Raw genomic sequence first — 20,234 nt, 5'->3', positions numbered from 1 at the left:
TTATTCCACTATCTCCGGTCCGAATGAACGCATCCCGTGGCGTCATCCTTCTATACCCACATCCCCGTCATGCGGTGCATGCACCTGGATGCACACGTGTGTGATTGTGTGCATGCATAGTGTGTGTGTGCGTGCAAAGTGAGAGGACACAAATCGTGATCAAAGACTTCACAGTGGAGCCGTTACCATGGTTTCCACTCTTTAATCAGCTGTACAGCATTACTGTGGAGAAAGACTGCTGAAGAAAGGAGAGAAGAGGAGGAGACTAGGACAGGAAGAAAGGAAAGGAGAAGACTGGAAGAAGAATAAGAGAGGAGAGAAGAGGTAGAGGAGAGTAAATGAAAGGAGGAGAGATGAGAGGAAAGCTGGAGGAGCAGAGAAGAGAGGAGGGGAAGAGAGGAGGGGAAGAGAAGAGGAGAAGAGAGGAGAAGAAGACAGTGGGAGAAGAGAGGAGGAGAAGATAGGAGGGGAAGAGAGGAGGAGAAGAGAGGACGGGAAGAGAAGAGGGGAAGAGAGGCAGGGAAGAGAGGAGGAGAAGAGAGGAGGAGAAGAGAGGAGGAGGAGATAGGAGGGGAAGAGAGGAGGAAAAGAGAGGATGAGCAGAGAGGAGAAGAGAGGAGGAGAAGAGAGGAGGGGAAGATAGGAGGGGAAGAGAGGAGGAGAAGAGAGGACGGGAGAGAAGAGGAGGGGAAGAGAAGAGGATAGGAGAGAAGGCTGAAGAGGAGAGGGGATGAGGAAAACCATCCATGGCAGCATGTAGCCTGGAGGGAGAAAAGGAGCGAGATAGAGAGACAGTTAGAAGAGAGCGTATGAGCATTCATCTTACAGAGAGTAAAAGAGAGTATGAGGAGTGTGTGTGTGTGAGTGTGTGTGTGTGTGTGTGAGTGAGTGAGCGTTCATCCCCAGACAGAGGGATCTCTGAGAGACTATGAGACTGCAGCAGAGATGGGGGGGCAGCCATCTTGGTTGCTCCTCGGATCACAACAGACTTCATAGCCGAGCAGAGTAGAGTACGCACCAGCGTGTATGTGTGTGTTTGGTGTGTGAGTGTGTCTGTGTGTTTGTGCATGTGTGTGTGTGTGCCGTGTGTGTGTGTGTGTGTGCTGTGTGTGTGTGTGTCCGTGGATGGAGTCCCCGGGGGGGTGTTGACTGCTGTTGTCATGATGCTACGGTGTGCCAGTTAGCTGGCAATCTGACAGCTGTGCCCGGCCACACACCCTGCCCCCGGACACACACACACACGTACACACACACACACACACACACACTCACACACACGCCCCCGGATATGGCCTGGCCCACTTCCCCCTCCACCCTCCTCCAGAGTAAACTAGCCCTAACCCTTGTAGTCTAGCTGTCTCTCCTCGACTCTCCTTCACTCCACTGAGCTGGTCGTTGTAGAAAGCAGACATACTATATCCTGCTAAGCTCCACAACTTTCATCAATCTCCTTTCACCCACTGCATGTACACATTGTTTGATTATTTTTAGTTGTTAGGGTGAATTGTTCAAAATTATAATTTTTCCATATATTGGCAATAAGTGTAGGTTTAGATTCATTACAATAGGTTTAAATTCATTACAATAGGTTTAGATTCATTACAATAGGTTTAGATTCATTACAATAGGTTTAGATTCATTACAATAGGTTTAGATTCATTACAATAGGTTTAGATAGGCCGCTAGGGATTGTCAAGAGAAGCAGGACCAAATCATTTCAGTGTGCCTGTACTTGTTACACATGGGTTATGTACTTGAAACTCTGTTTCCATTCCTCTCCTCCACTCTTCCTCCTCTTCTCCACCTTTCCTCGTCTCCTCCCCTCTCTCCTCCTCCCCTCCATGGTTCCCCCTCTTCTTCACCTCACCTCTCCTCCTCTCTTCCTCCTCTCCTCATCTCCCCCACCTTTCCTCTTCCTCCTCTCGTTGTACTGGGCAGCAGAGCATGATGTAAAGCCTCGAAAGGTTGTCATGGTGATGCCCTCCGACTAGAGCACTGATATAGTATAGCTACTCGCTAGACGTACACACACTCGCCTACGCACGAACACACACACACACAGAAGCTGTCATGCATGCACACACACGTCTCAAATGTAGGAGCAGTGTGATCTGACTCAGCTGTTTGATCCTGCGGAGTCTGAAATAGTAAAGAGGAGGGGAGAAGGGACGAGAGGAGGAGAGGGTAGAGGAGAGAGACAGGAGAAAGAGACCGGAGAGAGAGGAGATAGAGAGCAGAGAGGAGAAGAAAGAGAGAGCAGAGAGGTGAGAAAGATGAGAGGACGGAGAGAACAGTGAGGGGAGGAGAGAGAGAGGAGATAGAGAGAGCAGAGGAGGGAGCATAAAGGAGAGAGAGAGGCCAGCAGAGCAGTATTCATGGTTGCTAGGAGACAGTAGAGGCTCGTGGAGTTTCGCAAAGACCAGGGTGGTGGGGGGGGGGGGGGGTTTCCATGGTCACTACATGTACTGTGACACAGGCCCACACGGCATGCATACACACACACATGTATTTGCACACACCTGCATGTGCACACACCACACACTCACACATGAATGCACACACACACACACACACACACACCCAAACACGTGCCGAGGCACATGCGCCGCACACACACACTTGCACCTCCCCCCTCCCGGACACCTATATACACTCACATCTCGAACCCCTAACCCTAACACACACACAATACACACTACACTCTCTAACCTTCCCCTGCTCCCCCCCCCCCCCCCCCCCAGGCACCATGCCCCTTGTCCAGCGCAGCATCGAGCCCAGGCACCTGTGCCGCGGCGCCCTGCCCGATGGCGTCACCAGTGAACTGGAGTGTGTGACCAATAGCACGCTGGCAGCCATCATCAAACAGCTGGGCGGGCTCAGTAAGTCATCTTCTGATTGGTCGCTGTAATAATTCGGCCTCAATAAGTCAGCTACCGATTGTCAAGCTCCCAATTATCTTGGTGTGTGTTTAACTATAGCGCGTTTTTGTGTGTGTGTGTGTGTGTGTGCGTGCAGGCAGGCATGCGGAGGACATCTTTGGAGAGCTGTTCACAGAGGCTAATAGCTTCTACCTCAGGATGAGCGGCCTGCAGGAGAGAGTGGACCTGCTGGCTGTGAAGGTCACCCAGCTGGACTCCACCGTGGAGGAGGGTGAGGAGAGGGGGGGGGGGATTGAACGACGGGAGGGGGGGAGGGGGGAGACGGGGAGAGAGGTGGGGTAGGCTGGGAGGAGGAGGTTGAAGGAGGGGTAGAGGGTTTGAGGGGAAGGAGGGGGAGGCCGGGGGGAGGGGGTTGGAGGACAGGAAGCGGGGAGGGCGAGGAGGAGGAAGGAGGGAGGAGGGCAAGCCTGGGGGCGTGCTGGGAGAGGAAGGGTGCGAGCGAGACAAGGTGTGTTTGATGAGAGCGTATGTGTGTGCCTACCCCAGTGTCTCTCCAGGACATCAACATGAGGAAGGCGTTTAGGAGCAGTACCATCCAAGACCAGCAGGTGGTGTCACGCTCCTCCATCCTCAACCCCGTCATGGACATGTACCAACGCTGTGACAAGCCCCCACCCCTCAACATCCTCAGTCCCTATAGGTCAGTACGCAACATGCTCGGCCCCTATAGGTCAGTCATCACACTCTTACTCTTCTGCTTAGGATTGAATCATTTATTAAGAATGAATAGAATAAAAAGAATGAATAAAGGAGAATGAATCAATCTCCTTTCCTCCACAGGGATGATAAGAAGGATGGTCTGAAGTTCTACACAGACCCGTCCTACTTCTTCAACCTGTGGAAGGAGAAGATGCTGCAGGCCACCGAGAACAAGAGGAAGGAGAAGAGGAGGCAGAAGGTTTGTCTGTCGGTATGTCTGCCTATCTGTAGGTCTGCTTGTCTGTTTGACTGTTTGCCTGTCTGTCTGTCTTGTCTGTCTGCCAGCCTCCCTTACTCCATCTCCCCATCCTCCCTCCCTCCCCCTCCCTCCATCACTTCCTTCCATCTTTTCCCCTCTTGCACAGATGGTTCTCTGGCCATGTTACCATGGTGACATCACAGCCCCCCCATTGGACTGTACATGGAGCAATTCAGATTTACACTCTGCTCTGTGTGTGTGTGTGTGCATACACGTGTTTGTGATATGTATGTATGTGTGTGTGGTTTGTGTTTGGCGTACACGTGTGTGTGTGGTGTGTGCGTGTGTGGTATGTGTGTGGTGTGTGTGTGCGTGTGTGGTGTGTGGTGTGCGTGTGTGTGTGCGCGTGTGGTATATGTGTGGTGTGTGGTGTGCGTGTGTGGTGTGTTGTGTGTGGTGTGTGTGTGCGTGTTTGTGTGCGTGTGTGGTATGTGTGTGGTGTGTGTGTGCGTGTGTGGTATGTGTGTGGTGTGTGTGTGCGTGTGTGCGTGTTTGTGTGCGTGTGTGGTATGTGTGTGGTGTGTGTGTGCGTGTGTGGTATGTGTGTGGTGTGTGTGTGCGTGTGTGGTATGTGTGTGGTGTGTGTGTGCGTGTGTGGTATGTGTGTGTGGTATGTGTGTGCGTGTGTGGTACGTGTGTGGGATGTGTGTGGTGTGTGTGTGTGTGTCAGGAGCAAAAGCAGGTGGAGGACCCCAGCAGGGAGGTGAAGAAAGTCCGTAAGGCTCGTAACCGCCGACAAGAGTGGAACATGATGGCGTACGACAAGGAGTTCCGCCCGGACACACGCCTCACACCCTCACCCTACCACGGCATGTCCTCAGAAGGATCACTGTCCCCAGACAGGTACACACACACACACAGCAGACACTTCATTAGACATACAAAAACACATACCATATACATACACTACATACACACCATACACATAGATCACACACCTCACAACCCCCACACACACACACACACAAAGGAATACGTCAACCTGCTGTCAGCTGCTGCAGATCTCTAGATTAGACTACTTATTAGAAACTCAATATGGATTTATTATCGTTATTATTTATTATTATGTTATGGCAGGACTGGGTACTGGTTAGATCACCGGTATAGATACGGTCTAATGTGATGCGTTACGGTTTGTGAAAAGAGAAAGGAATTTCAAATGACCACCACAACCCTAACTCTACTGACGATGTTTACTAGTGTATGACCCCACCCCCTTCCCTCCCATCCAATCTCATCCCAGGTCGGGGCTTTCAGACGAGATGTCCTACCCCACTTCCCCCAGCCTCCCCAACCAGGAAGCAGCTGCCCCTGATGGGATGGATCATCTGACCAATGCCAACCAGACCCAATCTCTGGACCGCGCCTACCGCCCCCCTGCCTCTGCCGTCGCCGCGGCCACCGCTCGTCAGCACTCCCTGGGGCGCACCCAGCCGCACCCGCATCACGGAGCCCCGCCCGCCGACTCCGCCCTGAACGGACCACGCCCTTCAACAACTAAGGACGCCAGGTGTGAACACACACGCAGGCACGCGCTTAGTCCGACATACGCGTTCGGTCTTATTAGGTTGGTAGGTAGTGAGGTAGATAGGATGATGTAACTGTCTCTTCTACTTCTCTTCCCAGCGGCCACCAGACTGAGCACTTCATCCCACCCGCCCCCCCTCCGCCCCCCCCTCTCATCCCCTCCGCCCAGACAGCCTTCGACAGCACCTCCGCCCCCTCCTCCTTGCCCCCCTCCCTTGCTCCCTCCCTCGCTGCCCTCTCCCGCCCCTACAGCCCCTCCCCACCTCCCCCCCTGCCAGCCAACTACGTCCCCTCCCCGTCCCACCCGGCCGGCGGCCCCCCTGCCGCCCCACCCCCGCCTCCCCCGGGGCCCCCCAGCCACGTCCTGTCCCCTGCACGGGGCCTACACCTCCCGTCTGGGGAGCCCAGGAAGGGGGCGGTGCCCGCCACGCCCATGACGGATGCACGCAGCGACCTGCTGTCTGCCATACGGAGAGGTACGCTATTCGATGCCGTGCGATGCTATGCTACCTACGCTACACAACATGACTCTATGCCGTGCCTCTTTACACGCTGCCAAACTATGCTATCCTACATTACACACTGCTATGCTGTGCTACACACCATTACACACTGCTATGATACGCTATGCTAACCCATGCTACAGAACTTTGCACCTTACTATGCTATGCTACCCTATGCCACACAATGTTACAAACTGCTACGCACCACATTGCTCCACAATCCATCCCACTCTATCCCCTCATGAATCCCTCATGAATGTGTGTGTTTGTGTGCACTGTGTGTGTACTCTGTGTGTGTGTGTGTGTGTGTGTGTGAGCAGGCATCCAGCTGAGGAAGGTGCAGGAGCAGAGGGAGCAGGAGGCTAAGAAGGAGCCAGTAGGAAACGACGTGGCCACCATCCTATCACGTCGCATCGCTGTGGAGTACAGCGAATCGGACGAGGACTCGGAGCCTGAGGAGAACGAGTGGTCCGACTGAGGAATTTAGGGTGGGGGAGCCGGGGGAGCAGGGGTGGGTGCTGCTATTCCAATACCTGGACACACACACACACATTAACACACACTCACCAAACATACTTTCACTACATACATGCATGCACATACAGGCAAACAAGCACACACGTACACAATCATCACAGGCATTTGTCTCAGTTTCTAGGGAGATACATAGGTTAATGAATACAGTCCAGATATATCCTAGACCCCGAGGGAGAGAGGGAGAGAGGGAGGGAGTGTGAGAGGGAAGGAGGGAGGGATGGAAGGAGTGTGATGGAGATACATGGGGGGACAACCTCCAAACGTAAGCAATCTTGTAAGTGCACATCACATGTGACTACATACATCTGTTCAGTGATTGCTTTATATATAAATATATGATAGTCTATTATATAACTAACGGTCTTGTGTCTATAATATTGTGGTTTTAGTTCAGTGAGTGATTTAGTCATCGTTGGGGGACTGGCCACACCCAGATGGGCTAGGCCTAAGGGGAGGGGCTTCATACAAGGGGAGGGGCTAACCCCAAGGGGGAGGGGGCAACATTTGAGACGCTGTTGACACCAAGAGAAATGGACCCTTTATAGCTCTACAGATTTACAGATCCACACCTCGACAGATGTACAGCTCTACACCTCTCCAGCTCTACTGCTGTGTCCCTGGGCTGTTACTCACTGAGAAGGACTGACAGCAGGATCTGTTTCATCCTTCTCATCACCACCACTTTCACACTTTCAAGTGTTGTGTTTGAAAAACCCTTCTCAAGAAAAAAGTAATATTACTGTATTATTTGTAAAAAAAACAAAAAAACGAAAGAAAAACAGAAACATACGTGGTCGTGAAAGAAAGAGTTGTTGACCTTTTTAGCTTCTATTCTCATACTGTGCGTGGGTGTGTGTATGGGCGTGTGTGTCAGAGTTGTGTAAGAGTTCACAAGAGAATTTAAATGCCTCGCTATATTTTTCATTAAATCAGGATAGGGGCTGGCGGGGGGTAGAATGGCAGGAAGAGGGGTCGGTGGGAAGGATGTGGAGTAGGAAGACGGGAGGAGAGGTAGGTGGGGAGGAGTGGTGTAGGAGGGGAGGAGGCAAGGGTAGAAGGGCAGGAGGGGTTAGGAGGGTAGGACGGGGGGGGGGGGGGGCAGGGAGAGGGAAGGAAAAGGACAGGGAATGATGGGGCAGGAGAGCAGAGTGACGGATCTCTACATCACAGTGTCAGCGCAGATGTCTTTGGGTTTAGAACAACTCCTGTGTTTAATATCCATTGTTGTGTAGATTTGGGTAACACTGCTTGTACAACGAGTTTGTTTATCTTGTTCTCCAGTCCTGTTGATGATGCATGTAACTAATAAACCCCAGAAGCTGTCTAATGAGGTTTCATCCTGCTGTCTCTAAACTTGTGTGTAGGGGACAGAGAAAGGTCGGAGTAGAGCGAGTATGCTCGTGTGTGTGTGTTTGATGTGTGCATGAGTGTGTGTGTGTTGACCAGGAGAGAGGCGGGAGGGGAGCGTGTGTGTATTTGTGTGTCTGCCAGGAGAAAGGTGGGAGGGGAGCTGAGTTATAACAGATGGAGGAATAGAAATATATGGTATAAGGGAATGTTTTTCCATTAACTCACACATGCACACACACACATGTCACACTTGAGCTTGTTTCTTTTGCACACATTTCTCCCACTGTTCTTTCCTACCACCTCCATCTGTTCCATAACATATGTGCCAGGACCTCACAGGGGTGGGGCAGCGGCCAATGGCAGAGCCCCTCTGTAGGACACTGACCAATGGCAGAGTTCCACACACTAACCCCTCACACATTGTCTGAATCCAAACACCATTGACAGTAAAATAGTCCTGGATTCATTTTTACATTTATTAGTGAATTGTTTTAATAGCCTAAATTCTAATAGTGTGTATTTGTTTACTGAGACACTCAGCTTGTGTTCCTGCAGAATCACTTTGACCAGAAGCAGATGTGATTTACCTGGAGACCCTAAGTCTAACCCTGGAACATTCTGAAACCTCTAAATGTGGTAGAATGGGTCTCTTAGTTACTAAGCACTAGGTTAGAGCAGCTGTGATCCCCGAGGCACATTCACTGTCAGTAGAAAAGTACACAGACGCCACACTTGTTTTGTGTCATTTATGAAAACATCATTCTTCGAATACATTTCTAAACCAGCTGAACAAGACCTTAAGACAACATTTGTGATCGTTATGCTTTAAACAGGAACAGAAATAAAACAGTACATGTGTAGAATCCATCAGTTGAGTGATTTTCTATATCTATATATAAAAATATATCTCTGTATCAACCTGCTGAGAGTTGTGAGAACCCTGTGACGACTCTTCCTCAGTCATGCAGAGGAGGAGCTGTGAGGACCGGCCGCTCACGCTCCATAGCTGTGGCTTTGGCGGTGAGGGCTGTGTGTGTGTGTGTGTGTGTGGTGTGTGTGGATTGCGTGTGTATGAGTGTGCGTGTGTATGCTTCCAGAGCACGGGTCCCCTCTCACCTGGACTCGGACGGTATCATCGTTCAAGATTATCCAGATTATTCAGATTAAGTAGATAATCCAGATGATCCCAGACACGATTGTTGATACCACAGACCCTAACCCGGCTGAAGCTACATGTTAGTTTGGGGTTCAGAACATTCAGCAGGCCATGCCTGGAGATGATATCAGACGTGGTTATTGCCAGAGTGCAGATACAAGGCAGACATTCTGGAGAGCAAGGGAAGATCCTGGAGACAGGAACACATATATTTGCATATTATAATCACGTGTTACTATGTACAACCATAAGGATACAACCCTGAGGGTTACATAGATATGAACCCCAGGATCACATAGAAGAGAGGGAAGCTGCTCAGTAGAATAACAATGTGTTCATTTAGCTTTCATCCAAAGAGGCGAACGTGGGGGGGATTCGAACCTGTGCCCTCCTGTCACATACTCCAACTACTTAGCTGGACCAACCCAGGTCGAGTGTGACGTTTGGAGTTAGATGTGGACTTATTGTATGTTATGTCTTATCATGATGCCTGCTAATCTGTCCTTCCTTTTCATGTTGTACTTGAGATCCCGTACCTCTGTCTGGCAAGAGACTGCACCCACAAAACTGTTTGATGTTGCAATTAGGATAGGACATGGCTTTTGCTGCACTGTACTATGTATTGTAGTTCAGGTGTTAATGTTGGCACTCTGACGTAGAAATATTATTCAATACTTGTTGTATTATTATGTGTGATTTTCTACTGTACTTTCCTATTACTATAGGAATGCGTTGTATGCGTTGATCAAAGCATCTGCTGAGTGAATGAAGTCATTCAAAAAATGAATTAATTAATTTGAATGTAAATGAGGAAATTGTAACTTTTTTTAAGCATGTGTGTGACGGATTGTATGATAAATGAATGAAAGGTAATGTAAGGTAGCATAATATAGCATTGTGTGGCTTTTCATTGAGATGCTGTGACGCCTCTGCCAGTGTGTGTCTTGTCGCTAACGAGCCTCCTCCATGCAAAATGCATCACTCTGTCACTCAGGGAGCAGCTGGGCGTGTTGAGCTGGAGCTGGGCTTGTTTCTGTCTAGGAATGATCTAACACAAACACTGTTACATTATGTATGGCACACGGCCGGCACTTGTCCCATTACTGGTGCTTCATCTATTTCAGCACCTCGGACAGCGACATCTACCAGCACCTGCTCTGCGCCTCTGTCCCCTGCTGAAACGTCATAAAGAATAATGAGAATGTGTTTATTTCGCTTTTATCCAAGGCAATGTACAGGGGGGATTCGAACCTGCAACTCCTTGATCTACAGTCATTTGCTCTATAACTTTGCTACACCCTGCACCCCCACCCTATAGGTGACGCTCCGTAAGCACGTAAGACAGGGAACCCTGACGGGTGACGACACACAGGCCTCATCTAGCACTGCCACCTGGCTGGAGCACTGAGGCTTATTCAACCGTTGATAACTTGACTTGCCTACCTATCTACCTACCTACCTACCTACTTCTCATCCTGCCCTAACATACCCGCCTAACCCACCCTCCTGCCTTACCCTTTCCTCCTACCCACCCTCCCGACCTTATAAACTCTTCTTCTCTGTCCTCCTACCAGCGGCGTAACAAGGACTTGGCGGGCCCGAGTGCAGATCTCACCAACGGGCCCCTTACCGACCTATCGTCAGGCGAAATTATTGAGTTTTCAGTTTAGCGATGCGCAAGGAAATTTAGGCTACTCATGATGTACAATTAAGGGTAACGACTGCTCCTTCTATGTGAAGATAGATTACGGTTTTTTAAAAGTGAACGGCTCTGACTCGCGAGTCTTTGGCTCTAGATTATGCTTGCTACAACACGGAATGAGCATAATGGAACAGTCAGTCATGAGCCGACGTATCTGCGACGTTTGAAATAGAGCACAGAGATGAGAAGAAAATCTGATCATTTACCGAGGCTTATCCGACGTTATGAATGACGTTTCGATCTGTCATGTGTGCTATCTGGGTACTAGTAAAAAAAAACAGTCACTTCGATGGTGAATATTTAATTTTATGTTAGTTAGATATGCTAGTTTACATTTAGTCTATCTAGCTTTAGCTATTTTCCGACTACATCCTGCACAGTTTACTATATCTAACCTGGCCGCTGCCTGGTAGCCTAGGCCTATATATGCATTTTTATGACTTTTAATAGCCATGTCAACTGCATATACCAGACAGTAAACGTTATGTAATTATTAGCCTACCCTGGTGGCTGAGTTTCACACTCATTGCTGTTGCCGGGCTGGGGGTCAGACGTAGCGTCCTCTTCAACACGCTTCGCCACAATCCAAATGAGGATAGTTTTGACAGCTTTGCCATCCTTACATCTTGCTCTTTTCGTTCCTGCCGCTTTCTGGAGCCACTTTTATGTTAAAGGGCATGGCATGGGGTAGCCTAATTCGCTTCAAAACGCTAATGCAACACAACTGTAGTATCCCAACAACAACTGTCTGTGGTATTCCAACAACTGGATGGGAACAATCCTGTGTGGGTGGGCGGGAATCTTTGACAACAATATTACCCAGACACCTTGCTATTTTTCGAGGGCAATATTACTTAATAAAAACGACATTTGTTTTATTCAGCAAAAGGCAAATGAGGAAAAATTAATTATTTGCTGTTGTTAACACTGACTGTTTTTAAAATGTTTATTGGGCAGGTGATAGCTCATAATTCTGAATAACTGACACCATAATTGAGAAATGTTTGCGAATTGATAAGACTAGATCATATGTGATCTTCAATTGGCGGTATTACAGCGGTGAAAGGGGCCAGGTCAGATTGCCTTAAGAGGCCCGGTCAGGTTGTCTCACTTTTACGGTGAGATCGAGGACGGGCCCCCTTTCGCCACGGGCCCTAGGGCAGCTGCACTCCTTGCACTCCCTATAGTTACGCCACTGCCTCCTACTCGCCCTCCTGCCCAACTATCCTCACCCATCACGCTCCTACCCCACCCTACCCTCATACCCACCCTTCTGCCTTACCACGTGTGTGGGGCGAGTTGTTGAGGTGGTGGGGATAGCGCTCCTTTATGGCCTGAATAGAGAACTCTATCCTCCTACAGCTCTACAGGCTTCGAAATAAAGAAAAATGCAACATCATTGGCGACATCATCTGACTCATCCACAGACAATGTCATCATTGCAGGTCCCACAGTCACTAATCCCTCCATTCAGCTATGTCCCACAGTGGAGCCCCATGTGGACTAGACACAGGAAGACAGGCTGGGCCACAGAGAGAAGCTGGAGGAGGAGCAAAGTCTTGTCTGGGGATCCCGCTGGTCCTGGTGGTCTAGACATGTGTGGAATCCACATATGTGGAATCCTGGTGGTCTAGACATGTGTGGAATCCTGGTGGTCTAGACGTGTGTGGAATCCTGGTGGTCTAGACATGTGTGGGGTCCTGGTGGTCTAGACATTTCTGGAGTCCTGGTGGTCTTGGTAGTCTACACATGTCTGGCGGTCCTGGTGGTCTAGACGTGTGGAATCCTGGTGGACTAGACATGTGTGGGGTCCTGGTGGTCTCAACATGGCTGGGGTCCTGGTGGTCCTGGCGGTCTAGACGTCGCTGGGCGTGCGGGGCCGCATGGAGAAGCGGGAAGAGGAGCACCCGCAGCATGCCAGCCTCAGACCCTTCTGGATGTCCGGGTTGCGGAAGGCGTAGACGACGGGGTTGATGATGGAGTGGCAGATGGCGGGCAGAGCCGCCAGGTAGGTGTAGACAGGCGGGTAGCGCGTGTCGGCCACCAGGGAGTACAACGCTAGCGGCACCCAGCATGCCGCAAACACGCCCAGGATCGCCGACAGAGTGGACACGCCCTTGGTGGTGGACGAGGCGTGCGCCGCGCTCATGAACTGCTGCTGCACGGCGATCTGCTGCGCGTGGCGGAAGGCGATCCTGCAGATCTGGAGGTACAGCTGCAGGATCAGAGCCAGGACCAGCAGGAACGCCACCGCCAGCGCTGCCGCGTGGTTCTTATCCACCGGCCTGAACACGCTGCAGGCGCTGGCGTCCTCCAGGCAGTTCCAACCCAGGACCGGGAGCGAGCCCAGCGTCAGGCTCGTCAGCCAGATGAGCACCAGCACAGCGTAGGTGAAGATGACCGTGCGCTCGGTGTGGTAGGTCAACGCGTTGTACAGAGACAGGTACCGGTCCACGGTGATGGCCAGGATGCTGAGCACCGAGGCGGAGAAGGCAGTGATGAGCAGGCCGGCCGCCAGCAGCGTGACCAGGTCCGAGTCCAGCATGTAGGTGATGGTGAAGTTGAGGATGAGGCCCAGGCCGGCCAACGTGTCAGCCAGAGCCAGGCTCAGGATCAGCAGGAACATGGGGGCGCGCAGGCTGGGCGTGGACACCACCAGGGCCAACACCAGGGCGTTTTCACAGGACATCAGGGTGCCGGTCACGCACAGGACCACGTCCCAGGGGTTGACGGTTAACGGCACTGGGAGCAGCTCGGTGGACGGGGAGGAGTTGCGCCCCTCTGGTCCGTCCCAGCTGGAGATGGAGGTGTTGGAGAGCTGGTTACTCATAGCTGCAGCAGCGCCTGAATCATCCCTAGGGGGGGGGGGAGGGAGGGAGGGGGAGGAGGAGGGAGTAAGGGAGTAAGGGAGGAAGGGAGGAAGGGAGGAAGGGGGGAGAATGGGAAGGGGGAGGCAGAGGGGGGCAACGAAGGTGGGGGGCAGAGCGAGGGGGTGGGGGGGGAGATGAGGAAGGCAGAGAAATGGGGTTGGGAGATGGGACAGAGGGGGGGGGAGGCAGAAAGGGGGCAGAAAGGGGGGTTGGGGTGGGACAGCATGAGAGGTGTCTGTGGGTGGAGGATACAATAATATAGACACAGATGAATGCAATAATACAGTCCCCCAAACAATCTATATTTCATCACACCTGTCTAGCTCATGCTGCACGAGAAACATGACGACAATAAGCTCACAAGAACGGACACTTTACAGGGTGGGATAGTAACGTCCTCCGACCCTTTCAGGAGAGGGTTAAATTCAAATGCAAGCCCCTCCACGGGGACTACATGACATCACAGAGCTGGCAGAAAAGGAATTTATAGAAGGAGTAAAAATGGCCATGAATGGCACGTCTTTGAGCTAAATTTAGATATCAGTTATTTCAAGTCATGTGATGCATAAACACAATACATGAGCAGCCACACCACGAATACCCCCATCCTTCTTCTATTAGAATATTCCCCGCTGTTTCCCCTAGGTTAGAAAGGACTTCTAAGGTCAAAAACCAAATGATGCCATATTAGCTAAGAATAAAGGTGAACCAATGTCTCTTCATCTCGAGCGTTAATCTCTGTTCTACGCACACGGACACACGGATAGAAACACGGATAGAAAAACTGATAGCCAACCTGAGAAGCGGTGCATGCCTCCATCTCGAGCCTCCTTCTCACCGGCTCTGTGCGGCTCCGGTAAGGTTCCGGCGCGCGCATTCCTTGACAGCTGCTCGGAAAGAAGATGGAGACGCAGGGCGCAAGGGTGGGGGCGCGACTAGAAACACCCCCCAATGTGTAGGTGATCTCTCCTTCAGTTATTTTTTGTCGTTAATAGAACGGCTCTTCGCTTCGGCGGGTGTCCGGGAGGAGACGCGGAGACTTGGCTGACAAAGCGCGGAAGATGTTGGCGGTGGACTGCGCGAGGCTCCCGGCTGTTACACCCCCATTGGCCGTGTGGGATGATTCTCCGGCTGACGTCAAGAGTTCGCCCCCTGTTCTTCCCGCGGTGAATCAGAGTGGAGAACGTGACACAGCAGACGAAACGCTACGCGCCACATTCCGGTCCGGTTAGACCGGGACCGGTTCTAATAGAGATTCACCGGGGAGTGCAGCCGTGTCTCGAGATGATAGTACCGTTTCTTTCCGATTGCTTCAGCACCATTTTTAAAACAGGGCTCACTTTGTCAAAACTCAACACACGATTCACACAACACAAGTAGAAGACCACCTCCAATCTTTTGCAAAATTAAACACTTTAAAAAAACGATATAATCATGTATAAAAAACAATTTCTGTAAACGTATGCCACACTCATGGTTCATAAAGTGGACTCCGTTTGAACTAGTTAAACAATGTTATGCAAAATTTAAAACACTTTGATACAAACTATTCTTTTTTAATGATATAACATGCTTGATTTAGTCAGAGATATTGTTACAGTTGAGTACCTAAAAGTACATGAATATGTTGACCAAACACAACAGACAAGACCAGTACTGAACACTGCTGAAAATATTTACTGTATTTCTCCACGTTGTCTACATAAAGGTTGTATTTTGTGCAGAAAATCTGAACATATTTCAAATTGAATACTGTATAGTAGGCTACATATTATAAACACAGCAAATACATTTGTGAAGACAAATGAAAGTATTCAGCAAATGAAATACAGTACATTGTTTCAATGATGGACTGCCGTGACTGTGTACAAAAAAGTACTGATGTAATGCAAATGGTAGGCTACATGTTACTGAACTGTTCTGTAGACAGTAGAGAATAGTAGTTTTCACCTATGCTCTTGTTGAAATGTCCAAATGACTGTTGCAACAGTATATCTGGTGAGGTTGGGCTGAACTCTCGGTCCAGCGTCTCTCAATGTTTCCCCAGGGTTCACAACATGGGTCAACCAATGTTCAATGTTGTTAGAAATTCATTAGATACTGTAAATTCGGCCCTATTCTTCCACGGCCTCCAGGTCTACCTCTCCCTCTCCCTACCTCTCTTCCTCCATGGGCTCCCCCTCTCATCCTCACTCTCCCTCTTCCTCTTCCTGCAACATTGCCTTCCATTATGGATGAGGACAGGTACACTGATCTGTTGGCTTTTTATAGTGCTTAACTGATTGTTATGTTTACAATTATGCACTTTAGTATGGGGCGCCGTTTGTAAAAGATCCATTAATCCTGCTCAGTTTTTGCACATTTAGCACAAATAAATGCAGCAGAATTTTCAACTGTCACTTTTTTAAACATGAAGAGGGAAATCCATCTAAATAAATGAGAACTTATCCAGAGCAATTTTCTGCAGTACGCAAAATAATTTATTTATTTTATAAAACTTTTAAATGTTAAATGTTAATTGTTAAATGTTAAATCTAAATCTAAATGTTAAATCTAAATCTGAAATGTTGAATCCAAATGTTAAATCAGTCGCCGAATGTAAAGCTAAATATTTAGAAAAGAGCCAATAGCTGAGCTTCTGGCAGTATCAGTACACACAGCCCCGCCCATACCTGGATCAGTGGGTGCAACATGGGTGACAGGACTCAAACATGGCCAGTTCTTTCCAGTTTGGAGAGATGGAACACCCCGTTATGGCAGGTGTGAGGGCAGCACTCCAAGTCAATTGACACCATACATGCCAGAAACTAAAGGCTGTGTTGCATCCCCTTATTTGTATGTCCCCAAAACGTTGTCACACTGGTTTCAAGACCTGGAGGCATGCCAATATAATTGTACAGTGGTATTATGTATTTCACCATAATAAACTAATGTTTTGGCTCTATATGACATCATGTTAGAAAATCAATGTCTCAGAATTATATTTATTTATCATGTAACCAAGAGTCTTCTGAATCCAAAACTATGAGGCACTGCACTGTAGGCCAAAGTACGACCCTTTCAGAGGCCATGATATTAACATAGGACCAGACAGACTTCACCCCTGTAGACCTTGAAGGGGTCTTTATCGCCATAACCGTCATTCAAAATGTGGGCTCTTGTTTGAGGTCTCCACACCAGTGCCTACAGGCACTTCCAGCTCTGCCACCACTGTCACATCACTGAGATCAGTAAGTAAAGTTGTGTTAAGTAGCTAGAAAATGTGTGTTACTCTGAGTGAAATGAGCCAACACAGTATTCTACACAGGTAATCCCGTTTGTACATTTTTTTTAAATTATGTATGCTATACAAAAAAATTCTTTATGGTTAAAAGAACATGACATTGTCAAACCCCCCCCCCCATTTAATTTGTTCTTGAGCCGAGTCTGGATTAGGTAATGGTAACTTCCTCCAAAGTGCCTTAAGAAGTTAAAATTAAAACAATTTACTGTAAGAGATTTAATGGCAAAGAGTCATCTTGCAAAGGAGTGTCAGGTTTAGCATTTTGTGTGTGAGGTTTTCAGTTTTGTGTATGCAGTTTTGAAGAAAGCCGTTATTGTTTAGAGAAACGGGTTTTAACAATTGTGAAAAACTGTAAATAGCCTAATTTGAGTCGATTTACAGTGGTGGGTATAATTTGAACCTTTACTGTAGAAATGATAACAGGTATGTAACAATCTGCTGTAATGTACACATGTTCTAATGTACACATAATAGCTGCTTCAGCAGAATACCAGTAAACTATACAAATACATATATTTTAGCACCCATGCATCCATTGACTGCAGTGCATTGCATGATTGGTCCCAGTCTAGTGGATTGCTGTATCATACTGTGCAACAGTACAGTGACTGTAAGAGAAAAAATTCGGACTATACTGTACAAAATAGTGTATATTACTGTATGGTACAGTTCATGGCACACACACACTGAAATTAAAAACTGAGTCAAAGGCCAAAAATGTGCGTATGATTTTGCAGATTTGATGTCTAGTTTCGGTGTATGAGTGTTAGGTTTCAGGTATGGTGTGACAAGGATTTTGTTTTTAAGCAGTTGAAAAAAACTGTAACCTGTGCTCAAATTCAAACACTGCTTTCAGATCATAAGCACAACCAATCAATATATAAACACTATGGAGCAATCATTAGACACAACAAAAAAAATTGAGAACACAGCATCCAGGGCACATAGTTACATGTAAAGAATAATGTGTTTATGAATACACAGTAAATTCATTTACTGTAGCAATAAAATAAAATTGATTTTGGAGTGTGAAACACTGGATTTTGGTGATTCAACACCCATTGACACTTCCCTGTTGTATGACTATGTTTAGCCTGTGTTCTGCACCTCTCTTTCGCCAACCGTCACTGGAGGAGAGGATCCCTCTCTGAATTGCTCCTCCAAAGGTTGATTAAATCTTTTTCTCCTCTAGTGAGTTTTTCTGAAGAAGTGAATGAGAATGTGTTTAGAGTTTTGCCAAAAGAGTGTCTGATTTGACAAATGGGTTCAGGCCACTGAACATTTGATTCAGAGAATGGGGTTTAGTGTTTTAGCAATTGTGAAAAACTAAAGATAGGCTACATATTAATTCTAACCCTCTACCTGTATCCCCTATCTATCAAACACATGCAGACAGATAAAGACAGGCAGGCAGACAGAAAAACAGACAGTTCGAGTGGAGTAGATCAAAGGGAAATGTAAGACAATACCATAATACTCAATCTTTCTAACACCAGTGTTGAATATGTGAGTGTTGTATGTGTATGTTTGTGTGTGTTTGTGTGGGGGTGTTCTCAGTGACTTATCTACCCCTCCCCATACCACACACACAAACACTCTCTCTCTCTCTCTCTCTCTCTCTCTCTCTCTCTCTCTCTCTTTCTCTCTTTCTCTGTATCCATCCCACACATATATACTTCCTTCATCTCATACAAACACTCCATCCCACACACACAGAAGGATGCCTGGGATAGGCTGGGAAGGAGACTAGGGGAGAGGCTGGGGGTAGGCTGAGGACAAAGATAGAGAGAGAGGCTAGGGGAGAAAGAGGCTGAGGGAAGATGTAGGAGAATGGCTGCACCTACAGTGCATTCAGATGCTGCCGTTCCACAGTCAGCCACCAGAGGGCAGTGTGGGCTAGTAGGACTGGGGACACACTGCTGCTCTCCTCTCTTCTGGAGAACACACCCCTGGTTCCAGCTGAAGGGGAGGGTACTTGTGGAGGACGAGGAAGCAAGGGGGAAGGAGGATGAAGGGATAAAGAGGATGGAGGAGAAGAAGGAGGTGGGTGAAGGAGGAGGTGCAGGAATGCTTCGCTCCACACACGTCAACCTGTACCCCCCATCACATACACACTGTTCACACACATTCTCTAGCACACAACACATTTAGTCATATTAATAATCACATGACACATTCTTCTCTACACCACAAGTTTGTAAAATTAATAACATTATTACACATTGTTCACCACTGTGGTTTTCTGATACCTCATAGAAAAACTTGCCACGTAAAATATATAGTTAGGTTTATTGTTTTTGGAGACTGTAGTTTTCAAGTACAAGTACTGTATGGAAGACTTTAAATGCTTGACCTCGTGTTAGTAACTGTCTCTCATATTCCTTGGTGAAAAAGAGTAAGATAAAAAAAACTGTGCAAATGCAGGATATTACGGAAGTTAGTGAAACCCGATACATCACGTTAGCTTACCCTTATGTGCTGGGTTAACGGCTAATCATACTGCATCAGAAGGGCCATTAATATCACGAGTGTCTGAGTAGTTGTGGTTACGTGATGTGAAGCTGTTTTTTGCCCTCACACTGACCTTCCGACAAAGGATGAGGATTAACTATCAGGCTGCGTCTCAATTCTTCACTCCCGGGGCTCAAGATGGGAACGATCTCAATCCAAACTGCGGAACGAGACTCTATCTTAACTGAGTCATGTTTATCAGTCACGTCATTCACTCAGAGACGCTTTGAAGAACTGTACAATCACCACACAGCCTGTCTTCTCCAGGGACTGATTTTATTACAATCTGTTTGAACACTGGGAGGAAATACAGAAATACAGACCTCAAACTGGAACTCAGACAGAATTAGCAGTCTTGTGAAAGTGTGAAAAGAGGACTATGATCATGATCTAAGTACACCAGTGTATTCACCAGAAAAGCTATCAGAAAGCAGTTTGCCTACAATTAGAAGTACTGGAATGTTTTAACTGCCCAGCTCAAGCATGCATTTACATGGAAATACATGCTTGTATCAAACATGTGTTTACCCACATACAAGTAGATTAGTATTTCTATTTGTTTTACTGATTGTATCTCTTAAGCATTCTGTTGAGCTCTATGTACACCTTTGATGTTAAGGATTGGGGTTAGAACAAACAATAACAATACATTCATTTAGCATAAACTTGTTCAACGTGACTTCCAAGGGGGGAAAGGGTGAACCTGTGACCTCTTGATCTTCAGTCAAATGCTCTGCACTGAGCTCTACCGACCCCAAACCTAAATATGTATTGGGGCTGGGGTGATGAATGAGAGGAGGGTGAGGAGAGAGAGGAAGGAGAGGAGGGAGAGGAGGGTGATGAAGGTGAGGAGGGGAGGAAGGAGAGGAGGGAGAAGAGGGAAAGGAGGGAAAGGAAG

General features: G+C 48.2%; 2 protein-coding genes across 2 annotated transcripts; one reads left to right on the top strand and one right to left on the bottom strand.

The window, feature by feature from the left end:
- Window positions 1-2,746: 2,746 nt before the first annotated feature.
- Window positions 2,747-6,490, top strand: si:ch73-362m14.4 (wiskott-Aldrich syndrome protein family member 3). The gene is made up of 8 exons (XM_047043256.1): window positions 2,747-2,879; window positions 3,016-3,150; window positions 3,426-3,579; window positions 3,720-3,837; window positions 4,568-4,740; window positions 5,141-5,407; window positions 5,524-5,900; window positions 6,248-6,490. Exons 1-8 carry the CDS (start codon window positions 2,747-2,749, stop codon window positions 6,403-6,405), a joined length of 1,515 nt encoding a protein of 504 aa, XP_046899212.1. The 3' UTR covers window positions 6,406-6,490.
- Window positions 6,491-12,527: 6,037 nt separating this feature from the next.
- Window positions 12,528-13,505, bottom strand: gpr185a (G protein-coupled receptor 185 a). The gene has a single exon (XM_047043321.1). The coding sequence runs from the start codon at window positions 13,500-13,502 to the stop codon at window positions 12,528-12,530; it is 975 nt and encodes a 324-aa protein (XP_046899277.1). The 5' UTR covers window positions 13,503-13,505.
- Window positions 13,506-20,234: the final 6,729 nt, after the last annotated feature.

The sequence above is a fragment of the Hypomesus transpacificus genome, chromosome 20, assembly GCF_021917145.1.
Source record: "Hypomesus transpacificus isolate Combined female chromosome 20, fHypTra1, whole genome shotgun sequence".
NCBI lineage: Eukaryota > Metazoa > Chordata > Actinopteri > Osmeriformes > Osmeridae > Hypomesus > Hypomesus transpacificus.
This window is presented reverse-complemented; position numbering and strand designations above follow the sequence as displayed.

Coding starts and splice junctions, on each gene's coding strand:
- si:ch73-362m14.4 (XM_047043256.1), top strand. CDS start 2,747: ATGCCCCTTGTCCAGCGCAGCATCGAGCCCAGGCACCTGTGCCGCGGC. Junction 3,151..3,425: donor GGACTCCACCGTGGAGGAGG/GTGAGGAGAGGG, acceptor TGCCTACCCCAG/TGTCTCTCCAGGACATCAAC. Junction 4,741..5,140: donor GGATCACTGTCCCCAGACAG/GTACACACACAC, acceptor ATCTCATCCCAG/GTCGGGGCTTTCAGACGAGA.
- gpr185a (XM_047043321.1), bottom strand. CDS start 13,502: ATGAGTAACCAGCTCTCCAACACCTCCATCTCCAGCTGGGACGGACCA.